This window comes from the organism of the source record quoted next (assembly GCF_019968985.1).
Source record: "MAG: Porospora cf. gigantea B chromosome Unknown PgB_NODE_366_length_20584_cov_118.365, whole genome shotgun sequence".
In the NCBI taxonomy this organism is placed as follows: Eukaryota; Apicomplexa; class Conoidasida; order Eugregarinorida; family Porosporidae; genus Porospora; species Porospora cf. gigantea B.
In genome coordinates this window covers 1-20,584 of record NW_027178960.1, presented here as the reverse complement: position 1 = coordinate 20,584, position 20,584 = coordinate 1, and the positions used below count along the sequence as shown (strand labels likewise).

Sequence of the window (20,584 nt, the reverse complement as noted above, 5' to 3'; positions counted from 1 at the left end):
GGGTTGGAGGTGAGGTGGGAGGGGTTGGAGGCAAGGTGGGAGGAGTCGGAGGCAAGGTGGGAGGGGTTGGAGGTGAGGTGGGAGGAGTTGGAGGTGAGGTGGGAGTCATAGTAAGTGCTTTTTCGACCATCGCGTGGCAGTCAAGTGCACCGAAAGTCACCTTGCCATTAAACGAGCTCACCTTCCTAGCTGTGGACTCCATTAGAGTTTTCAGGTCCCGGTGGCTGAGGGAGGGGTTCGCCGACAGGGCGAGCGCTCCGCATCCTGCAGTAAACGGCGAGGAGAACGATGTGCCTAGCAAGTGCCCCCACATCGGCTCGTTGCTAGAGGTGAGCCACGGAGCCAATACCGTGTCGCCTGGTGCCGAAATGGACACGAGATCCGCGCTGAAGTTGGACTTCGCAGCCAACTTGTCACCGTTACCGTGCATCGCGACAGCTATCATCGCTGGATGGGGGACAGCCTGTGGTTCTGGGAAGATATTGTTCTTGTCCAAGATGTTCACGCCAGAGTTGCCTGCAGAAGTAACGAGCAGCACACCCTTCTCATCTAGCTCGTCAAGAAAGTCTCTCCACCAATACCCCATAGACGAGCCGTAACTAAAGCTCAGGTTCATTATCTTTACGCCACGGGTAACAGCGTAATCCAAACATCTAGGGAGGTCTGAAATAGACCTAGTGGCGCGAAAACGGCACAGGACAGCTTCGGCCTCCGGAGCCGATCCCACGCTGCCCTCACCGTTTAGGCTACCCACAGCACAGCCAGTAACGCCTGTACCATGTGACATCAAGGCACCTCCAAGGTCGCCAGTTGAGTTTGCAGTGTTGATGCCGTGGATATCCCCAACATAGCCGTTGTTGTCGTTGTCGCCCCACATAGATTCGTGGGGATTCTTCCAGAGCGAGTCACGCAGATCAGGGTGATCGACAAGGAAACCTTCCTCTACTATCATCACCTTCGCGCCGGCACCCTTGGTGATCTTCCACGCATCGGTGAGCTTCATATTCTTCACATACCACTGGCTTAGTTCGTCCCCAGTCCTAGTGAAATACGACCGAATGCTTCGTCGTGGAAGCTCTTCTATGGGTTCGACTTGCTCGTCGTCATCCAATTCGATCCACCGCACGAGCCTCTCTCCGAGGAGCTTCTCCATGGCCTCTTGTACTTGGGACCTGTCAACATTCTCGTCCACCTCCACGATAGCCATCCGTGAAGCACCATAAACCTCTACCTTAATACCATGGAGCGCGAGTATTGAATTCAACTCAGCCCGTTTCTCAGCCGAGCCGGTGGTGACATTATTCACGCCTACGACAAAAGGAGGATGAGCAGTGCTCATCCACCGCTCAAGCAACTCGCCGACTTCTTGAGGATCGGTCACGCGAGTGGCAGCGACGACTGCAGCTAGAAGGCAAGGAATGCGCATTAAAAAATGAATGTTGAATTTATGAAGTCGATGAGGACCAGCGCCCCACACCCAGGTATTTCAAGCATGAAGTGAAAAAACCAAAGGAAAAAATGGTGACCAGATTAAACGTTAGAGGAACCGAGTTTCATGTTGACGACCACACCGCTTCACGCCTAATGTCGCACCTCAATCACACAGGAGACCCAGAGGAGCTTCTTATCAGCCGGGACCCTGCCCTCTTCCATAGAATTCTCAACCACATGCAAAAAGGGTGGACAAATTTGCACTCTACCTCTGACCTAACAATGCTTATGGACCTTAGAGACGAGGCCGAGTTCTTCGGCCTCTGCGATCTCGCAGAGGTAATTACCGAACATCTGTGTGACCGTCCCAGCCGGCCAGACACGGGACTGGCGCTGATTAACGATGAGCCGGAATTCCCAGACGTGCAGCCTGGCGTGGACTTAGGAGCAAGGAGCTTCGCTCAGTCGATGGATTTCTGATTGTTTGTCAACGTGTGTGGAATTCAGAAATTGATGCGTTCGGTAACACTACTGGGGGGCCTTGCTCTGGCTGCTAAGTCTGGCAACCCCTACTTCTACCTGCAGGAGGGCGCAGAGAAGTGCTTCTCCGAAACGTTGGGAGTCAAAACTCCCTTGGTTGTGGCCTACAGCACCGACGTCGACTCGACCGGCATTGACTGCCAAATCGCGATACGCTCACCTCAAGGAGTGGTCGTGGCTCTGAGGTCTGTAGTGCCCACGGAGCCTAAGGGTTCCCTGGCCGTAGTCGGCGACGAACCAGGAGCGTATTGGATCTGCGCGAGCTGCCGAAACTCCCACTGGATGGGGAGCTCCAGTGTTAAGTGGAACATGCATGTTGATTTTCCGGACTCGGCTATTTCCCAACCGGTAAGTTCAGGGGCGGGTTCGCTTATCAGGAAAACATTGCAAAGGGGTCCACAATGAAGAACATCAATACCAATCTCCTCAAGAGCCAGAACCACATCGAACGAATTGTGACCTACGAGTACTACCAGCGTTCCAGTGACAAGGGCATGCATCAGGTCATCAGCGGATTGCGGAAGACTATTCTGCTCTCGAACATATTCGTTACGGCAGCTGTCACCGGAGGTGTTTTGTACGGCTCCCGTTATCTTCTGTCTTTCTTTAAAAGAGCAAAGGTTGTATAACGAGTCAGAAGATGTCCATGCAACCCTCCATGGAGCCATTTGCCTTCGCAATCCAGTACTCGTGCGTGAACTTAAATGCCTCCCCGCCAAAAAAGTCATCCCGGGTTTTACGGAACCAGCGTGGTCGGTGATCACATTCTCCGCGAGGTCGTGAGCGAGCCGCCTCCCTCTGTCTGTCCTCCAAGCGTCTCTTCTCCGCGTTTGATGACAGCGGCTCGCCGTCCTCCAGCAGGCGCTGATCTGGTCTGAAACGCGAATCAGTTGGCGCTACCACAGCTCCGAGCTCCGGCGAATATTCCACGCTCAGCTCGTTAAGCTGCATCGTCATATAGCCGAAGGAGTAATAATGAGAGCTCCATGGAGGGCGGGGAAGGCATCTCCAAAGCAGAACGCGGGAAGCAGGATCAGTTTTGACCGCTGCCCAGTCTACCACCCAACCTGCCAAGTCTCGCCTCTCCGCCGGCGCAGTCAGCGGAGCACTCACTCCAGCAATGTCCGCTCCGATAATAGTCTCGCAGTGCAACTCTCGGGTCCAGTTGCCATAAACTAGGAAACACGGCTGCGCCTTGGCGTTGTAGATGAGCGCCTTCACCTCGTTGGGCTCGTTGTAGTCCCACCAACCTCGACGCATGTACTCTACGTAGGCAAACTCTCCAGTGGTCTGGTTAGTCACCATCACGCTTCCATAGATCTCCAGTGTCAGCTTTCCGAAGATAACATTGTTGATCGAGAGTTTCATGCGGCTCAGGGTGAAATGATCCTTCGTCTTGGGCAGCCGTATGTGGTATGTGCCGGGCATGTTGACTTGAATGGACTTGCCGCTGAAGGAGTTGTTCACCACCAGATCGCCCTCAACCTCGAAGTTCTCGTTGTGCGCGTGATAAGCCGTCTTTGGTGGGTGATGGCCAACTTGCTCGGCGATGAACTTGAATCCTCTGTGAGTCATCTCGTAGGTTTCACCCAAGAGAGGGTTAAACGGCTTGAACGTCCGTCCCGCAGCGCTTTCGTAAGGCGAAATCGAGAACGCAACGACATGGACGAGCCGTTGCAGTGAGTTGCTTTGCGCTGCCGCCTCATCCAGGAGATCGGCATATTGGAAATCCTCTGAAAGCCGCTGAAGGAAGCTTGTTGGTTCGTTGAAATATACCGGCAATGCCACCCTCGAGAGGTCTCGTCCGATACAATCCTTGAGGATGCTCCAGAGCGAAACCTTCATCTCCGTGCGAGGCTTTGGTAGTCGTGTGCGCCTAGAAATAACAGGCGTACCCAGCCCCTCAGGTTTTTCTTTGTCTGCCACCTCAGGTTCGGATGATTCGTCGCTGAGAGCGTCGAAGAAGTCGTCTTCCGACATGGATTCAGGCTCGTGGCGAGCATGGGTTTCCTCTCTTTGAAGAGAACTCATTACTCTCTGGACCTTCTCCTTAACGTCGTCCAGCTCATGAAGTCCGGAGTCAGCTCGTACCGTCTCCTTCAGCTTGTTCATGTGCTGTCGAAGCGTGTAATGCTCCTTAGCTAACTGCCGAAGGCTCGCTTCCATCTTTCTACGCTGTACAAGCTCCTCGCTGACGATGGTTTCTGTGATCCGCACGGAACGGTTCAAGAGAGTAACCTCGCCCTCGATCTTGTGAACGATTTCAATACACAGCTGCTTGATGACGTCGCGAAAGCGCTGGTCGTTGCAACTGGCGGCAACCTGGATCATTTTGGACTGCAATGCTCCGATGTCTTTCAGATACCGTAAACTCTGTTCCTTCGTGATGTGACAATGGTCTCGCAGGCGTTCAAGGCTCAGCACCTCCTCTTCGGTTTCCACCATGTCTCTGGTTTCATGCCGTACGGACGACTCCAACATCGCAAAGACCTGTTGGGCCTTGGCGAATTTCTGCTTCCATTCGAACCTTGAGGCGGCGATACCGGATTCCTCAAGCGTTTTTAGGTACAGCACTCGACCATCCAGGAATGCAATGTCAAAACGGTTATCGTCGAACTTCATTGGAACGAATTGGGCGTCCTTTATGGAGAAGGTCTCCTTGACCTGTGTGCTAAAAAAAGGAAGCTGCCCACCTTGTCTCCGTCCCAGTACTTGAGAACTCCAGCCTCGAGAGTAAATAGTCGTTCCTTCCACGTGCCATAATAGTTCGTCCACTTCAACAATTTTCCCTCAAATACCGGTGATGGTCGCTGTCTTTCTGCTGGCCTGCATGACGCTATGTCTCGAGACTCACTGATGAACAGACTTTTTGGCAGGGTCGCCCTTCGACTTGGGTCGACCAACTAGCCTGTCCATATTATCGATTTCGATGGGCAAGCTTTTCGGCGTTATCAGCTGGACGGCGGTTGCCTGTCTTCTGGTGTTCCAGGGCTACATGATAGACATAGTGATCTTCAATGCCAATAAGAATTTCGGCATAGGTATGGAAAGATAATGTTTCAAGTTTTCCCAGCTGTAATCGTCATTGACGGACTCCTTTTTCTGTTCCTCTTCACCACAATATCGGCTAGAAGCTCCGCGGCCCGGAGCAGTCTGATGTGGATGCTTCACTGCTTCACGCTAGTCATCAAGCTCATTGTGCTAACAGTCCCTAACGGCAAGGTGTTCGGTGAATGGAACGTAGCGCTGTTTCTGACGACTCCTATCTACGGGATATTGATGCTACGGTCAGCGCTACACCTCTACAGTAAGTCCCATCGTTGCTGTACAACCAGGTGTTGACGGGTCAAGTCTTGTGTGCCTGGAGTCTCTCATCCATTCCGATCTCACGTTCCGAGTGGCTGCAGATCTTTTTGATATCGCATTCTTCTTCTACTTCCGAACGTGGTCTCCGGTTTACACTCCGCCAGATAAGGCCATCGATGTGGTCATCGTTGGCGTTTCTTGCGCAGCGCTAATACTTCACGCCTTTTCTTTTCCCACGTCTCACTCACGGAAGTACGCATTCCTCTTTATATTCTATCTTTTAATTTTAAATTGTTTCTTGTCTCACGTTTGGTTCCAGAAAGGACAGCAGCGAAAATGATGTGCTGTTAACCAGTAAGCACGTATCGCTCGTCTCACTTTTCTTCGTGGATATTCCCCTCATGACAGTCAGAGCTGTGGTCTGGCTTCGAACTCCGAAAACGCTTGCTCTGTCCCCAATGGTGATGAAGAACATCTGCTCCTCGCTTTACGCGAGTACGTCGCTACACAGATGTCGGTTGCTGGAAAAGGAACGCGATAAGCTTGCCTCGTCAGAGACGACGTTCAAACCTGTGCGAGAATCTTCCTCCTTCCGAAAGCAGCCTATGGCCCAGGATATACAAAGTTCAGAAGGGCCCTCGGACCGGACCACGCTTCCGGCTGAGATTCCGGAACCTACACCCGCCACCAGGGACCAATTTAATAGTGAAGACGACTTCGCCACGCGCAAGCAAATGAAATCCAAGCAGCTTCAGAGTCTGGTGAATGACGTGAAGTCCGTTAGGGAGCTGCCTGTGGTGGCGTTTCGAGCTTCGGGTATCCTGCGAAAAGCAGGCCAACTATCACTTTTCCCAACGCGGATGTCGCTGGCTACATACCTGGACTCGACATTCTGCCTGGAATATTGGCAACAATTTCGAGTTGTGGTTCCTTACTTCATCTGGCTCGGCGTGCGCATCACTCTAGTGTTTCTCACCTTTCTGAAAGTTGATGGCCTGCAGGACCCCTTGGACTGGCTGTCCAATCCTCTTCCGACTGATTACATCATTGCGTTCAGTCTGGTGGGAGCCACAATGCTACTAACTTTCTTTTGCTGGGTTGGATTCTGCCCAATGCTGGATGTCGTGTGCTTGGTATTATTCGCCGGCGTGAGACTTCTGTCGTACTGGCTAACGCTCACGACTTTCCGAGAGACTCGTAGGACAGCCTCTTCATATATCTTATCCTCATATCAACCAGATTTTTTTGCTATCCCTGGACTTTCCTCTGGTGATATCAATGTTGAGCAGTTGTTCTTCTGTTTTTTTGCCCTGCGCGACTGCATGACGCTACTCATGTCACTAGTGCCTGCACATCACGGCGTCCTTGGAAAGGACTTTATGTACTACTCGGTCATCCGCACTGGCATGGAGGACGCGCTTCCCAGCGCTCCTGGCTTCGCTGAACCCACGGGGACACAGGACATCGCGGACGAGGCAGGTCGAGTCTCCACGGCGGCGGCGACGCTATTCATCAACTGCCGCCTTGGCGTGGCGCCTTCCTCAATTCACTCGCTGATCATGGGACCCAACATGATAAAGAGTGTACGACTTAACGACCTTTTCGCCACCACGGCGGTTTGGGAGATCGTAATGACATTCGTGCTAAAGGTGAGTTCTTCCACTGAAATGCACCCAGCTCGTCACCAGCATTCTGTACTTGAACGTCGTACACGTCGTTATCTTCTCCCTCCACGTCATAGGCAAACTCGGCTACCACATCTTCGCGTCCAGCGTTCGCTGTTTGGCTCTGCGCCGGTACGAAGTCAAGGCACTCTTTCACGAGATTGTTAAAAGGTGCTCGGAACGAGACGACGACGTCGACGGGATAGGTGAGTTTTCGAGGGAACCTCCACCCAGCACATCCTAAATACATCTCGCTAAATGACTACGTGAAGCATTTCCATACACAGGGCTTCTTCACTTCGCCGGGTTTCTTGTTCACTCCGCATAGTCTATGAGACCGAGAGTCCATATCTGACCTCGGAGTGCTTTTGACATGTGCCAATACCTAAATTTCATGTGGATCTTTGATACGTTGCACGCAGGGTGGACCTCTGCTATCTCCAACTCAAACGAACTTCTGGTACTTAACAACACTCTGAGTGAGTGCTCAACGCTTCAACGAATCAGTGGCCAAAACGAAGCCTCTGGCCCGCTTCATCAGTGAGACTAGTTTTGGCGAGAGAGGTCTACCGTTTCGTCAGAGGGAGATACGGATCCAGGTGCAGCTACCGACAGAGGACACAGCATTCGCGCACATCCTCAAAGAACACGGGTTTCACCTCCCCAGTTGGCACGTGGTTCTGCTCACGTCAACTGGGGAGGACTACTTAGGCTACGTGACTGCCAGTCACAGCGTGGGGTTGTATCGGATCTTCGGCCGAAAGGGAGAGCATCGGTTCGACATCAGAGGGAAGAAGCTGCAGCAAGGCATGTGGGGCTGGTTGCTAAGCTTCTCGGCTAGCCAACGTGCCGTGGTCTACGACGTCATTCAACCTGGTCAGTCAAAGTCTGTTTGCCAACTGAAGAGGTTAGGTTCAGGGTTTCTGGGTGTTCCGGGGAAGTTGCAAAGGAACGAAAACAACTTGATGCTGACATTCTTTAAGGCAGGTCCTCCGGCTGATAGGTTGCTGATCGTCATCGCTGGCCTGTTTATAGGTTATTGCCACAGTTATTAGCCCAACCACCAAAACAAGAAGTTACTTGCTTCTTGTATCACCTTTCCAACGCCTTTATGTCCTTTTCTCTTCTCCTGCGGGGAGATATTCTCATTGCGTGTTGTTCGCGATTTGACGGTACCCGAGACGGCTCAGCTGTGGGCATTGCCGACCTTTGTATCTTCGTTTGGCGGTCCATCTCCGCGTGATACATTCTCTTCATGAACTCTTCGCCAGTCATAATCGTTCGTGACACTACAGGATCCGCCTTTGAAAACGTTTTATCCCGATTCTCTGCCTTACAAAGATAGTCGTAGAGCTCGTAGTATCGCTTGCTACCTTCGAAAGTCGGGTCCCTATAGTTGTGGAACACCAGATGCTTATCGCATCTGAGCCCAGTCTCAAGGACTGGGTGATCTTCGTGAAGGTCCGCGACGTCGATTTCCAGGACGTGCTGCATCCCGGCACCAGCCTGGTGTGCCAGCATTCCGACGAGAACGTCGTCATTGCGGATCTTCCCGTAGGGATTCGAGTGAAATGTCATCTTGATCCATGTAGACGGTGACGCGAAATATAGTACCCCTGAGGGGTAGGAGTGGTAGTGGTCCATTGGCAGATGAGTTTCCTCAGCGTTCTTGTGCGAGGTGCCTCTGATTATAGGGGCCTGCCTCCAGATGGCGCCAAAAACGTTGTCCTCTGCCACTCCACTGCGCATGATGTGACGGATTAAGCGAGGCATGAAGTGGTAGTTTACAGGGGCGTCGATGTCAGACTTAGCGATGAAAAGGTACTGTCGATGACAAGCCCTTGAAGCTTCTCGCATCGAAACCTCCATCTTCTCCCCGAGATTGCAGTACTCATCCTTGTAGTCTGAGCTCAAGAGGATGTCGTGGTGTCTTTTATTCTCCAAGTAAAGGCGTCTTAGCCGATTATGTTGATTGTCGTTTCGCCATAAGATCCAGTCCCATTGAGGCTCTTCCTCAGGTAGGCGATCGAAAGCATGGTCTGAGTCGGGAGTCCCCACCGGGAACAGCACATCGAAATCCGATCGGAAGGACTGCATGTACTTCCGGATCCAGTCTCGACTCTCGCTGTCGTCTAATCGAGTGAAGAGCAGAACCAGCATCAGTTTACGTTGGATCGGCTCCTTCGGGCACAAATGGTGCAGAGTCGAGCGCTCGACGCTTCCGCCAATTGTTTCGTCAGTACTTTCTGGTATATAGTTGTCGTTGTTGTCCATTTCGCGCCAACCAGGTGGGTCGATTGCACCTCTAACGTATGCATTCATTTCAAATTGGTACCGTAACGTTTCGAGAAGTTCAAGGCTCTCCTCAGCTTCCACATTGACATCATCTCTTTGGGACAACGCTACGTATAATGAACCAACAAGGAGGACGCGCATAGAAATCTAAAAATTGGTTTCAGTCAAGTCCCCCACAGCGGAGGAGAAGAGGGATTGTGTCAGATAAACGTCGACTACATCTCCCTATCAGGTGGGGCGATGTTGGAATGGACACCTCAGGCCGCGGATTTGAATCACTTTCGCGTTGTTGGGACGACACTCCCTCTGACACTCCATTGTCCCAACAGTGGTGACGAGACAACTGAAGTGCTTCTCTCAGCAAAAAGGCCCATTTCCATGTCGACTGTAGCTCCTGTGAGAGGTTTGACGGAGCTGGCTTCACTGGGATCCAAGCGTTGGCAACAGACTAAGAGCGATCTTCAGATTGGCGGAATTGCCGAGGGAGACACTGTTGAGCTGCAGAACCTTGACGAGAAGATAAAATCCCTGCTCTCGAGGGAGGAAGAAGCCCATGAACCACTTCTTGCCATGGAGCCCATAACGGCACAGCGCCGGGGGTCACAGTGAGTGTGGGGAGGGGAGCACACAGCCTGTTCAGCAGCGTAATAGATTTCGTAATTGAAGCGTCCTTCTCTCAGTTCAGATTCCAGGATGAGAAGGACGAGGAAATCCTGTGGAACTTTGAGCAACAAACTGGCTCCGAGAATGCCGTTAGAGGTGGCTTTAGTTGTGTTAAGGACACCGGAATTGACCCGCTATACAGCGAGGAGCTTCTAGTGATTGACATGCTCAGGGTCCTACAGGAGCGGGGCCCCGAGGCCATCACCAGCAGCGCCGTCGATACTGAGCGTTTTCTGGGTTCAGTGAAGGAATTTTCCAGTCGCGGAGTTCTTGACCGGATGAGTGAAGGGGGCGAGGGAGATGTGGAGTTCTTCTGGGATACCGTCTTCGAAGTCGCGGGCCGATTACCTAAGGCCTCTATGTCACCAGCTGCTGCCGCACGGCACTTCCTTTGCAATGCGCTTCGACGGCTGGAGACTATGCATGTGAGGGGAGAGAGGGGCAGTAATGCAGATTCACGTCGTAGAGAGCGCTGTGATGCCTCACCGGCAGATGACGCCCCTGGGCAACCTTCCGGCCCCCTCAAAGATCGACTACATCCTCGAGCATCTGTATACCTCCCTCCCAAGCTCAACTCATGCCTTGGACGTTTTGGCCATCCTAACCTGGAAAGCTTTCAGATGTGGATTTCAGGATGTTTTGTTGGAACTTGGCGTTTGGTCTTTGGGTCCTGACAAGACCTGCCTGTCACTATCCGAACCCGGAGTGAGCTTAGAAGAAATTCCGAAGCCGATTGTAGGCTTCCGAGAACTAACGAATCTGTTGGCCTCTCGTCTCTATTGTACGACTTTGGATCCTGATTTGCTGAAGGACGCCATAATCCCTCCCGGGTCGAGTGTTCATTTTGCTGGTTTCGACCTGAATCCCGCAGAAGATTTGCAACGACTACAAAGCTTGCTCCTGAAGCGTGAGGACCCTTCAGGCCGGCCTCTGATTTTGCAGTCCGACGTCGTCCGCATGCTGCTTCCGCTGGTGAACGCCGATTCGGAGGTTTGGGTTGCCGACAACTGCTTTTTTCACTGCTCGACAGACGATTTCGTCTGGACCTACTTGCACCGTGCGGCACTTACGGACCTGGCGTCCTGGCCCCAGATGCCTACATTGGTGGATCTGCAGCGTCGGCTGACTGACGTTGGCTTCGAGCACTTTAGTGGGGGGCAGGACCCGCTCGAATACGCCACCTGCTGTCTGTTGGCGATGATGCCTTGGGAGGCGTTATTGCATATCCACCGGTTCCCCGCTCTTCGGCGGATTCAGGCGCATTTCATGTCGTATATGGCGTCTTTCGGGCTTATCCGGATGACCGGCGCCCAGTCTCCCACTGCGCTGGATATCATATGCAAGACGCCATCGCATCTCAACTTCGTAGACGTGCTGCAGGTGCTCCTCGAGGCAGAGTATTCGGTTAGGTTCCAAATGTACCTCTTGGGCCTGCTACCGTGGAGTTTGCGAATTGAAGTCCTGAAGGACATGATCGCTGACGGTCGCATGGATGAACAAGAGAGCTTGATAAACCTGCTGGTCAGTGTCGATGACAACTTCGTCTTCTACCAGAAGGAGTGCTATGAGTGCTTGGTGCAGGGCGCTGACAACTCTGACTATGAAAGTAGCATCCGGGTGATCTACCTCACGTTGGGTGCTCGCTACCTGAGTCAAGGCAGATACCCTGACGCGGTCCTAGCTTACATGGCTGGCGGTGACTTGGGCGAGGCCGCGGAAACTTTAGTGAAGGGCCTCTGCGATGAGGCCGTTTTTGCTTCCTACGCTTCACCATCACCCAACCAGCAAGCGTTGCTCGGGTACTACGACGTGCTGAGCAATGCACGCAAGGTATCGGACAATCACCGAATCAGCCTGCCCGCTGACACCTGGCACGAGCTTCACGTCTGCCGTAATCTTCATACGGCCGTCGAGCTGGTTGTGACCAACAGATTCGTACAGGCCATTCACATGTTTGAGGAACAGTGGTGAGTGTTCAAGTGGGAAATGACTCAGCCTTCTGCCCACATCGGGAAGTGCTGAAGGTGTTCCCAGACAGCAGCAGCCTCTGATTCTCAGAGCTATCCACTCTTACGCCTACGGACTGACAGAGGCGATTCGTCGCCGCCAGATAGAGGTGAGAGGGGATTCGTTTTCACACCAGCTCGATCGCGCCACCTTGGGTCTGTATACGGCTCGCGTTACCGACCTACTGCACCTCGTGAACTCTATGACCTTCTCGGGAACGCAGTTGGCTAACGCCAAATCAGCTCTGAGAGGGCTGGTTGATATGCTGAAGGCGTGATGTGTGTGAGTTAGCAACTTGAGTGACTTTGCTTGTCGGTGGCACACATTCGACGTTCGCCTTTGACATTTCGACATGGTTGCTCTGGACTTTCCTAGTATTCAGATGAGTGATGTGCGACACGGGACAACGTTAATACTGGACATCGACGAAACACTGCTCCACAGCAGGTTTTCGTTCCTCAACAAGTTCGAGGGGACCTGGCTACGGCCTGGTGTTCACTCTTTCATCCAACACATCAAAAGACTGGGCTTCGAGCTGGCAATATTCACTGCGGCGGAGGAGACGTACGCCAATGGAGTCCTCGCTCTGTTGCCGGACAAGCTTATTGACATGAAACTGTACCGGCAGCATACCCAACAGATTCAAAACGGCTCTTGCTGTAGCCGCGTAAAGGATCTGAAATTAGTAGGGCGCCCTCTCCATAAATGTCTGATCGTGGACAACCTGCAAGAATCTTTCTGCTTCCAACCCGACAATGGGATTCAGATCCACGAGTTCCGTGGGGATGACAAGGACACGCAACTTCTGTACCTTCTCTTCTGGCTGGATTTGTACGTACAGTCGCGGCTTAGCGTGCCCCAATTCATCAAGAAGTACCGTCACTACATCCGTTCCACTGTAGGACGACGGCCTCATGTTCAATGGCTCCCGCCCTTTACACTCAGCAATACCTCTCTGGATTTCGCGACCGAAGTGCTGGGCAACGCCAAAGCTGACCGGTTGAAAAAGCACCAAGACAGTCTCCGTTCCGCCATGACGCCCATCATCACTCCACCCACGACGACCACCGTCGGCGACTCTAACGAGGCCACCGAAGCGTGCTGTCAGTGCTCCAAGCAAGACTGCGGGATGACGAAGCTGAACCTGCTGGTGGAGTTGAGTAGTGTGTTTGGATTTCATTGACGGGGCTGGGTCTCGATTCGACATTGCACTTTGGAGGTCAGCACTATGACCCGTCTATGCAGGTTACGCAGGCGATGTCTCCCCAGCGCTTGATGCCTCTCTATGGTTGCTATACGGTCCACAAGGCGCGCGACATCCTCGCTAAGGGACCTCAGGGCGGTCCGAACATCATCCAAGCGTCCGAGGCAATCTAGCTTCCTCTCCATAATCTTGTTGCCTCGCTTGGCTTTTTGAAGTTCCCGCATGGTGTGCCGTTGGTGCTCCCTCACCAGCCTCAGCACCTGAAACAACCTGGTGTCGTTCATCAAGAAGATACGCACGATTTTTAACCCACATCCACTGTTCAGTTTTACTCAGTGATGAATCCGTGTGGATTTTCAGAACTGGATGCCTGGCAGAACCACCATCCATCACCCAGACATGAGAGAGCGAATCAAACTGTCCCGAGCAGTAAACAGCGCAGAGTTAAACGTCTGAGCCTCCTCCTTGTGGGGAGTTGAATGTGTGACTCGATGGCTCAAGGCTTCACTTTCAGTCTCGAAGACATGCCCGTCATCGAATATCTCGTCTAACATCAGGAACACCTGATTCAGGTTGTCAAACAAGGATGTGCTGTTAACGTTGCCGAGGCACACGCTATCGAGGCAGGCAGCCATCGATTCCACAACCTCTGTCATAAACAACTCGTTCTCGTCTTCAGTCACCACGAGGGCAAGGATACACTGCGTCTCGACTTCCCAACACCCCCACATCCGAGTAGATCTTTGACAGCAAACTCAAATTCTGCACGACTGAGATGTCCACATCAGTCTTAGAGACGCCTGAGGCTTGCGCCCTTGCGACAGCATCCTCCTCAATGACTCGCTGTTTCTCGAAAACGCCGAAGACGGGGTCCGACGTCAGCCACCGGGCTGCGATTCGACGGCCGTCTCTGTGAGGCATAAGCCCGGACCTCACTGAGTATTCACCACGAAGACTCCTTTGATCATTGGAATTTGTCGAATTCCTATGGCACGGCAGGCTCACAAACAGAACAAGAAGAGCGTGGCATACCGCAAAGCACACCGCGTAAAGCAACCCAAGAGTGCACCCTTAAAAGACATCGGAAAGGAGGAGGCTCGTCTCGCTCGAATGCAGGGGCTTCTACAACGACGGAAACTGAAGCAGGAGCAGGCGAGCGCTCGTCGAAAGCTGGGCTCCAAGGCCCCGGCGCCGCCACCTAGGTCGGTGTTGCTTGTTGGCTTCAACGTGCACGTAGATCTTGAATGTCTGCTCAGACAATTGCTCACGGTGATTCACGAGACGGATCTTGGGGCCGAGAGATTAGGAGAGCGGGTTGTCGGCGCCAAGGTCGCGTCGTGGGGTGGGCCGGGAAAGCCACGACTGATGATATCCGCCGCTCCACAGTGCGACCTAGCCTGCCCTCACGAGTCGATTCTCCGAACCCTGGATGCAGCGAAAACCTGCGACGTGGTCCTCGCGGCCTTCGGCGCTGCATCGCTTGAGAATCCACTGTTGGACGCTTACGGCGTGGAGCTCCTTTCCTGTCTAAAGTTGCAAGGACTCACTGACGTGGTGGGAGTGGTGTGTCAAGGGGGGCTGGAAACGAGCAAGTCTATGGAGTACGCTCGGCGCTATTTCAGTACTGAGTTCGGCAGTGGCAAACGGCTCTTCCGTGCAGGCTCCGCTAGCGAAACAAAGCAACTTATCCGACACATCATTTCGCAGTGTCCAACGGATATCTCTTGGCGAAAGCCTCGCGCTTACCTCAGCGGCCTGCAAGTCGCACAGGAGGGGAATCTGCTCCACGTCGCTGGCTACGTGCGCGGTTTGGGATTCACGTGCGAGCAACCGGTGCATTTGACCGGCATTGGGGACTTCGCTTTGGAGTCCATTCGAGTGTTGGATGATCCAATGCACTCCAGGAAGCCTGAAGGGCTTTATATGCTGTCAACCACCCTTGAAAACAGCGAAACCCAGCTGATTGATGAGTTGAGGGAGGATGAGGAGTACTTGCAAATGACCACCACTCTCCAACCTCCAGAGCTGGGCGAGCAGACCTGGCCCACCAAGGAGGAGCTCGAGGAGGCGGAGGCTGCGCCACGACCCGTCATCAGAGTCCCCAAAGGAGCCAGCGAGACGGAAAAGGCATGGTACATTGCAATGCAGGAGGACGGTGAAGTGTTACCCATTCCTGAGGGTACAGAGGAGGAGTGGGAAGAATTGGAGCTCCAGACAGACGACGCGGAACCAGAGCAGCCGGTCGCCATTCAAATGGAAGAGAGAGCCGCGGAGGACATGGACCTTGAGGATGAAGTGGACACGCCGACTGACATGCGAGCCTCAGAGCGGTTTTGCAAGTACAAAGGCCTCACCTCATTCCGTACGTCCAGGTGGGACCCCTATGAAGAGCTTCCGATGGAGTACTCACGGATCTACGAGTTCGAAAGTTTCCGTGGGACCATGAACAAGGCACGCAACATGTATCAACAGGCAGCGGACGCAGTAGCCTCCTCCGGGCATTTCTGCTGCCTGACACTCAGAGGTGCGGGCCATGTTAACCTGTCAGCCCTCTCGACCGTCTGCGTCTCATCCCTAATGGCTTACGAGCGTAAAGCCACTGTCATGCACGCTAGAGTACAGCGGCGAGTGGAATTCGGAGACGAGGAGGTGATGGCCTCGAAGCGAGACGTCTGGCTCCAGGCAGGGTTCAGGCGTCTCCCTATTTCGGTAGTGTACTCAGTGTAAGTTATCTTTGTTGAAGGTTGTCTCTCATTATCTCCAGAGACGAAGGTGCCATTTCGTCCAAGATGAAGTACACTAAATCGGTACAGATAGGCCAGCGGGTAGTCGCTTCATGGCTCGGTCCTGCTATGGCTCCAGGAGCGAGCGTTCTTATTTTCCAAGAGAGGTCGACTGATCACCCTGTTTTCCCTACAACGTGCATGGCGGGAGGCAACGTTTGGGAGGGCGATCCCCGAAAAATAATCGTCAAGCGCATTATTTTGACTGGGTACCCGTTCAAGATCCATAAAAATCTTGCGGTGATCAGGTATATGTTTCACTACCCAAAGGATGTTCAGTTCTTCAAACCGTTGGAGCTGGAGACGGTACATGGCAAGCGTGGAATGATCAAGGACTCAGTAGGGCTTCATGGCAACCTCAAATGCTACTTCAACAGGCCTGTGCTGCACAGCGACACCGTCATGTTGAAGCTCTACAAACGCATATTCCCTCGTTGGCAACCCGTGACGCTACAGGCCAGAGCCGATCTAGACCCGCAGGATCTCGATCTCGTGCCTCTTGTGTGAACTTTTGTTGGAAGTCTCACTTTCGATTGGAGCTTTTGCGTGGAGGTGCGTTCTCCTTCTCTCTAGCTGCGTAACGCCACACAAGCCAAGCGGAGTCGCCATGGCTTTCCCACTCCTTCGAGGCAACCACGCCTGCAGCAACCCAGTCATCCAGTAGTTTCGGCATCCGCCACGGCCTAAAAAGTATTTAATTATTATTCATTTATTTTCTTACATAGAATTGTGCAGAGTGTCCCATAAAAGATGCCTGCTCACGCGCATAAGTTATGGGATTTAACGCCGGCGAATTATTGTCAATGTTGATACAATGGCCACTTTTCGGTCCAGCTTTCGATGCAACGATTTGCAGGGTGCTTCAGTTTCAGATCTTACACAAAGTGTGGCCTAGTCATGAATCTGAGTACCCTTCTGGAATTCTTTTCAGATGCGTTAGTAAGAAAAACGTCTCAAAACAGAACACCGAGTAATTCAGTTTGTTTCTCAGTACATTTACAACCACATATTCGAAAACTACGCTTTAAGCGCTTTGAACATGCTGAGCATGCGACTGGTGACGGCGAAGCCACCCAATACATTCATAGAAGCTGCACAGATCGCGAGTGCATTGAGGATGATGCTGACCAGTCCGCGCTCTTCACAGTACCAGGCAGCCAGAGGGTTGCCGTCATCATCTGAAATGGGTACGTTGTTTGTTGAGCAGACTTGAGTGAGACTGTAGAAGTCGTTCCAGCCGGGACTAACCGTGACCAACGCGGCCAAGATAACGACCCCCGAGATCGCATTGGTGAGAGACATCAGCGGCGTATGAAGCGCTGATGTCACTCCGCACACCAGTAGGTACCCAACCCAAGATCCGAGGAATAGAATCATGACAAATCCAACGAAGTCCTGCAGAAAAATGAGAAAACCAATACAACGAAATAAAACCGTAGCAGTTATAACGGTAACAAGGCCATCGACTTACCATTGGAGCGGTGAAACTTAAGAGCGTGGCGAGCGCAGCGATGAATAGCAGCAACAACCACTCCGCCGGACAGGAGTTCAGCATCCATTTCCGCTGCGATATCTTAGCACATCCCGTAACAGCCTCAATGATAGTCATGCTCTTTGACGAGGAGGGCATCACCGAGAGCGCCTTGGCAGCGGGAACCGGAGGGGCCACACGCCGAGGGGACGGGAACAGGTTCAGTTTGCCGTGGGAGAGAAGAATAGTTCGAAGAATGGGATCCGTGACGTCAAGGGTCTTCAAGGAGTTGGTTCGTGACGTGATGTGTTGTAGCAGATTGAGGATGTTGGCCGAAAGCATTTCAGAGCTGATAGGTGCTGCTGTGGTGCTGACAAAGTCCACACACCCGACCATGTGTACCCCGTTACTGGTAGTGTAATTCTCGCCTGGGCGTGTGATCTCACAGTTGCCACCTGTGGGTGCAGCGAGGTCTACAAGCACCGACCCCCGCCTCATCAGCTTCACGTGCTCCTCTTTCAGCAGAATTGGGGCTTTACGGCCAGGGATGGCCGCAGTCAGGATGAAAATGTCGCACTCGGCTGCCTGCTGACTGAACAACTGCATCTCCTTCGCGATAAACTCTTCACTCATTATGTTGGCATAACCTCCAGCTCCCGCCCCATCCTCATCGAAGTCCAAGACTAGGAACTTTCCACCCATAGATTTCACTTGGTCGGCGCACTCCTTTCGCACGTCGAACGCTCGTACATCAGCACCCAGCCTGTGCGCGTCGCCAATGGCCTGCAGTCCCGCGACGCCAGCTCCTACTACGAGCACCTTGGAAGGAGGGTACGACCCGGCCGCGGTGATCTCAGGGCCAGGCAAACGACCAAATCGATGCACTGCCTCAAGAACTGCGCGATACCCAGCGACCTTCGCAGCCGAGGAGAGGACGTCCATGGCCTGAGCAGCGGTCACTCGAGGCATGATGTCCAGAGACAGCCAGGAGATGCCGTTGGAAGCGGCGGTGTCGATGAGGTTGGCGTTGTGGAAGGGATCAGAAAAACACGTTACCAGCAAGGACTTTTTGCATCCCAGTGGTACGGCTGCCTCTACAATCTTCCCATCTCGCGTTAACTCCACAACCCTCTCAGTGGTCTCAAAGTCCTGAAGGTCATGGACCATGTAACCTAACTCCTGTAGACTCGGACTGGTAACCTTGAACACAAGGTCACTTGTGCGATAGACATCCTTGCGTCGTTCGAACGTCTGCGCCCCTGCTTCCTCGTAGTCCCGGTCGGTCACACCAGCAGCCAGACCGGCTCCCTGTTCTACGACGATTCGTGCGTTGAAAGCGGCCTTGAGAATGTTGCGGACGTCCTTAGGGACTATGGCCACTCGGTTGTCGTTGTCTTCGCCGACAATACCGATGATGACTGGTTGTGGCTTGGATTTTCTGAAGAGATGGCTCTCCTCGGAGGTCTCATCTTCCTCAACCTCGTTGTCACCTCCTGCTTTAAGCTTGCTCTCCAGCTCAAATCTCTGCTGCACTCGTTCTTCTTCGGCTGCGATGAAGTTGAACACCGACGGGGAAGCTTCCGGTTTGGTGGACACTCGTTCTCGGACGGGTTCAATGAGCTTTTCCATGATGTCCTTTCCATCGCCGAGCAGCATGCTAGTTCCCGGAGAGGTGAAGAGAGGGTTATCAATCCCAGCATATCCAGTGTTTAAACTTCTCTTGATAACCACGGTGCGTTTAGCCTTCCAGCACTGCAAGACGGGCATTCCATAGATAGCACAGGACTTGTCGTTGACAGCAGCAGGGTTAACCGTGTCATTTGCTCCGATAACGATGCAGGTGTCGATGCGCTCGAATGACCCGTTTGCTCCCTCCAGATCGTCAACAACATCGTAACTGACACCAGCTTCGGCCAGCAGCACATTCATATGGCCAGGCAATCTGCCTGCGACTGGATGCACTGCGAACCGACAAGAGCGGCCTGAAGCCCGCAGAGTGTCAGCCAACGTGGCGACAGCATGCTGTGCTCGGGAAACGGCCATACCATAGCCAGGAATAATTACAATCGACTGTGACCCCGCTAGATATCGTGAAACAATATCAACATCCGCGACGTGTACGTCAAGACGCTCCTCCTCGGTAGCGGGAGCAGTCGCCTCACCACCGAATCCACCCATGAGGACGTTAGTCAGGGACCGGTTCATAGCTTGACACATCAGGATCGACAACACAATGCCGCTGGCTCCTACAAAAGCTCCAGCGATGATCATCAATGAGTTCGAGAAGGTGAGGCCAGCGAAAACCGTAGACCACCCTGAAAGGGAGTTTAGGAGAGCGATGACCACGGGCATATCAGCGCCACCGATGACAATGACCATCAGAACACCGTAAATGGCAGCTGCCGCGGCACCGCCACAAAGGACTGCGATTCCTACAGGACTGTCCCCCAACCCCTGGACGGCAGCGAAGGTGGGGCAGGCGATCATTGCGATAAGAAGCAGCACGTTCCAGAACAATCTACCTGGAACGCGAGCAGCATTGCCGGAGATCTTACCTCCAAGCTTGAGACAAGCCACTATGGAGCCGGTGAAAGTCATCGTTCCAATGAGTAGACCCAATACGTAAAAGACGGAGCTGCAAGGTGTGAGAATGGCAAAAATATGGCAAAACCCACTTGTAGATCTGAAACGGTGACGACTGGCCTTCTGCGAGTTGTCGCAACCGCTCGAACGGTGACATGTACAGAGCTATCGACTCAAGAGCCGCAGCTAAGCCACCTAGGGCGTTGAGCATCCCCACCATCTGTGGCATGGATGTCATCTTGACTTTGGCCGCCAGGAAAACTCCAAGGGCTCCGCAGGCGATGAAACAGCAGGCGAAGATGATATAGCCGTACCCATAAACAGAGTGCGACGCGACGGTGCCCGCAATTGCTGTTAGCATTCCGACAAGCCCAAAGAAGTTGCCCATGCGAGCACTTGCTGGGCTCTTGAAGCCGAATATCGACAAAGAGAACAGAAGAGCGGCCACCACGTAGATAACCTCAAGCCAAAGTTGATCCTCAAGGAGCCATTGGACTATTAAGTCGTATCCCTGCGTCTGAAACAGCACTGCTGCTCACGCTCATAAGGTCTGCTCCAAGCATCTTGATAATGCGAAAATTTAAGTTGTCCTATGAGACTATTAGTATTAATAGCGGGGGCTGGGGCTGTTGCTTTT

General features: G+C 52.9%; 12 protein-coding genes across 20 annotated transcripts; 7 read left to right on the top strand and 5 right to left on the bottom strand.

Annotated features, from left to right (window-relative positions):
- On the bottom strand, nucleotides 1–1,426 carry KVP17_002156 (uncharacterized protein; the record flags this gene model as incomplete). 2 transcript variants are annotated; one of them, XM_068518165.1, is given in 2 exon segments in its annotated part: nucleotides 168–176; nucleotides 182–1,426. In XM_068518165.1, coding segments are annotated over 2 exon segments (1,254 nt in total).
- Nucleotides 1,427–1,518: 92 nt separating this feature from the next.
- Nucleotides 1,519–1,911, top strand: KVP17_002160 (uncharacterized protein; the record flags this gene model as incomplete). 2 transcript variants are annotated; one of them, XM_068518172.1, is made up of 1 exon in its annotated part: nucleotides 1,519–1,911. In XM_068518172.1, one exon carries the CDS (start codon nucleotides 1,519–1,521, stop codon nucleotides 1,909–1,911), a length of 393 nt encoding a protein of 130 aa, XP_068375011.1. The 2 variants fall into 2 exon arrangements, with proteins under 2 accessions (XP_068375011.1, XP_068375010.1); XM_068518171.1 differs by having other exon boundaries at nucleotides 1,585–1,911.
- A 33-nt stretch (nucleotides 1,912–1,944) lies between these two features.
- KVP17_002151 (uncharacterized protein) lies at nucleotides 1,945–2,600 on the top strand (the record flags this gene model as incomplete). Its single annotated transcript, XM_068518155.1, has 2 exons — nucleotides 1,945–2,319; nucleotides 2,349–2,600. The coding sequence occupies 2 exons, from the start codon at nucleotides 1,945–1,947 to the stop codon at nucleotides 2,598–2,600; spliced, it is 627 nt and encodes a 208-aa protein (XP_068374994.1).
- Nucleotides 2,601–2,604: 4 nt separating this feature from the next.
- On the bottom strand, nucleotides 2,605–4,887 carry KVP17_002152 (uncharacterized protein; the record flags this gene model as incomplete). 2 transcript variants are annotated; one of them, XM_068518156.1, is made up of 3 exons in its annotated part: nucleotides 2,605–4,635; nucleotides 4,665–4,797; nucleotides 4,826–4,887. In XM_068518156.1, the coding sequence occupies 3 exons, from the start codon at nucleotides 4,885–4,887 to the stop codon at nucleotides 2,605–2,607; spliced, it is 2,226 nt and encodes a 741-aa protein (XP_068374995.1). The 2 variants fall into 2 exon arrangements, with proteins under 2 accessions (XP_068374995.1, XP_068374996.1); XM_068518157.1 differs by lacking the exons at nucleotides 4,665–4,797; nucleotides 4,826–4,887 and having other exon boundaries at nucleotides 2,605–4,593.
- Nucleotides 4,888–4,900: 13 nt separating this feature from the next.
- On the top strand, nucleotides 4,901–7,276 carry KVP17_002153 (uncharacterized protein; the record flags this gene model as incomplete). Of its 3 annotated transcripts, XM_068518159.1 has the most annotated exons (5): nucleotides 5,026–5,278; nucleotides 5,307–5,529; nucleotides 5,597–6,926; nucleotides 6,955–7,147; nucleotides 7,176–7,276. In XM_068518159.1, 5 exons carry the CDS (start codon nucleotides 5,026–5,028, stop codon nucleotides 7,274–7,276), a joined length of 2,100 nt encoding a protein of 699 aa, XP_068374998.1. The 3 variants fall into 3 exon arrangements, with proteins under 3 accessions (XP_068374997.1, XP_068374998.1, XP_068374999.1); XM_068518158.1 differs by lacking the exons at nucleotides 5,597–6,926; nucleotides 6,955–7,147; nucleotides 7,176–7,276 and adding an exon at nucleotides 4,901–5,012 and having other exon boundaries at nucleotides 5,045–5,313; XM_068518160.1 differs by lacking the exons at nucleotides 5,026–5,278; nucleotides 5,307–5,529 and having other exon boundaries at nucleotides 5,679–6,926; nucleotides 6,955–7,185.
- Nucleotides 7,277–7,335: 59 nt separating this feature from the next.
- KVP17_005251 (uncharacterized protein) lies at nucleotides 7,336–7,996 on the top strand (the record flags this gene model as incomplete). Its single annotated transcript, XM_068515057.1, has 2 exons — nucleotides 7,336–7,420; nucleotides 7,449–7,996. The coding sequence occupies 2 exons, from the start codon at nucleotides 7,336–7,338 to the stop codon at nucleotides 7,994–7,996; spliced, it is 633 nt and encodes a 210-aa protein (XP_068375013.1).
- Nucleotides 7,997–8,033: 37 nt separating this feature from the next.
- On the bottom strand, nucleotides 8,034–9,377 carry KVP17_002154 (uncharacterized protein; the record flags this gene model as incomplete). Its single annotated transcript, XM_068518161.1, has 1 exon — nucleotides 8,034–9,377. The coding sequence occupies one exon, from the start codon at nucleotides 9,375–9,377 to the stop codon at nucleotides 8,034–8,036; it is 1,344 nt and encodes a 447-aa protein (XP_068375000.1).
- Nucleotides 9,378–9,614: 237 nt separating this feature from the next.
- Nucleotides 9,615–12,183, top strand: KVP17_002159 (uncharacterized protein; the record flags this gene model as incomplete). Of its 2 annotated transcripts, XM_068518169.1 has the most annotated exons (5): nucleotides 9,615–9,841; nucleotides 9,868–10,324; nucleotides 10,353–11,866; nucleotides 11,895–12,015; nucleotides 12,043–12,183. In XM_068518169.1, 5 exons carry the CDS (start codon nucleotides 9,615–9,617, stop codon nucleotides 12,181–12,183), a joined length of 2,460 nt encoding a protein of 819 aa, XP_068375008.1. The 2 variants fall into 2 exon arrangements, with proteins under 2 accessions (XP_068375008.1, XP_068375009.1); XM_068518170.1 differs by lacking the exons at nucleotides 11,895–12,015; nucleotides 12,043–12,183 and having other exon boundaries at nucleotides 9,922–10,324; nucleotides 10,353–11,870.
- A 75-nt stretch (nucleotides 12,184–12,258) lies between these two features.
- Nucleotides 12,259–13,089, top strand: KVP17_002158 (uncharacterized protein; the record flags this gene model as incomplete). Its single annotated transcript, XM_068518168.1, has 1 exon — nucleotides 12,259–13,089. The coding sequence occupies one exon, from the start codon at nucleotides 12,259–12,261 to the stop codon at nucleotides 13,087–13,089; it is 831 nt and encodes a 276-aa protein (XP_068375007.1).
- A 410-nt stretch (nucleotides 13,090–13,499) lies between these two features.
- On the bottom strand, nucleotides 13,500–14,031 carry KVP17_002155 (uncharacterized protein; the record flags this gene model as incomplete). Of its 2 annotated transcripts, XM_068518163.1 has the most annotated exons (2): nucleotides 13,500–13,811; nucleotides 13,840–14,031. In XM_068518163.1, 2 exons carry the CDS (start codon nucleotides 14,029–14,031, stop codon nucleotides 13,500–13,502), a joined length of 504 nt encoding a protein of 167 aa, XP_068375002.1. The 2 variants fall into 2 exon arrangements, with proteins under 2 accessions (XP_068375002.1, XP_068375001.1); XM_068518162.1 differs by having other exon boundaries at nucleotides 13,500–13,841.
- Nucleotides 14,032–14,097: 66 nt separating this feature from the next.
- On the top strand, nucleotides 14,098–16,400 carry KVP17_002161 (uncharacterized protein; the record flags this gene model as incomplete). Its single annotated transcript, XM_068518173.1, has 2 exons — nucleotides 14,098–15,833; nucleotides 15,875–16,400. The coding sequence occupies 2 exons, from the start codon at nucleotides 14,098–14,100 to the stop codon at nucleotides 16,398–16,400; spliced, it is 2,262 nt and encodes a 753-aa protein (XP_068375012.1).
- A 510-nt stretch (nucleotides 16,401–16,910) lies between these two features.
- KVP17_002157 (uncharacterized protein) lies at nucleotides 16,911–20,510 on the bottom strand (the record flags this gene model as incomplete). Of its 2 annotated transcripts, XM_068518167.1 has the most annotated exons (4): nucleotides 16,911–17,288; nucleotides 17,365–19,999; nucleotides 20,040–20,458; nucleotides 20,487–20,510. In XM_068518167.1, 4 exons carry the CDS (start codon nucleotides 20,508–20,510, stop codon nucleotides 16,911–16,913), a joined length of 3,456 nt encoding a protein of 1,151 aa, XP_068375006.1. The 2 variants fall into 2 exon arrangements, with proteins under 2 accessions (XP_068375006.1, XP_068375005.1); XM_068518166.1 differs by lacking the exon at nucleotides 20,487–20,510 and having other exon boundaries at nucleotides 20,040–20,335.
- Nucleotides 20,511–20,584: the final 74 nt, after the last annotated feature.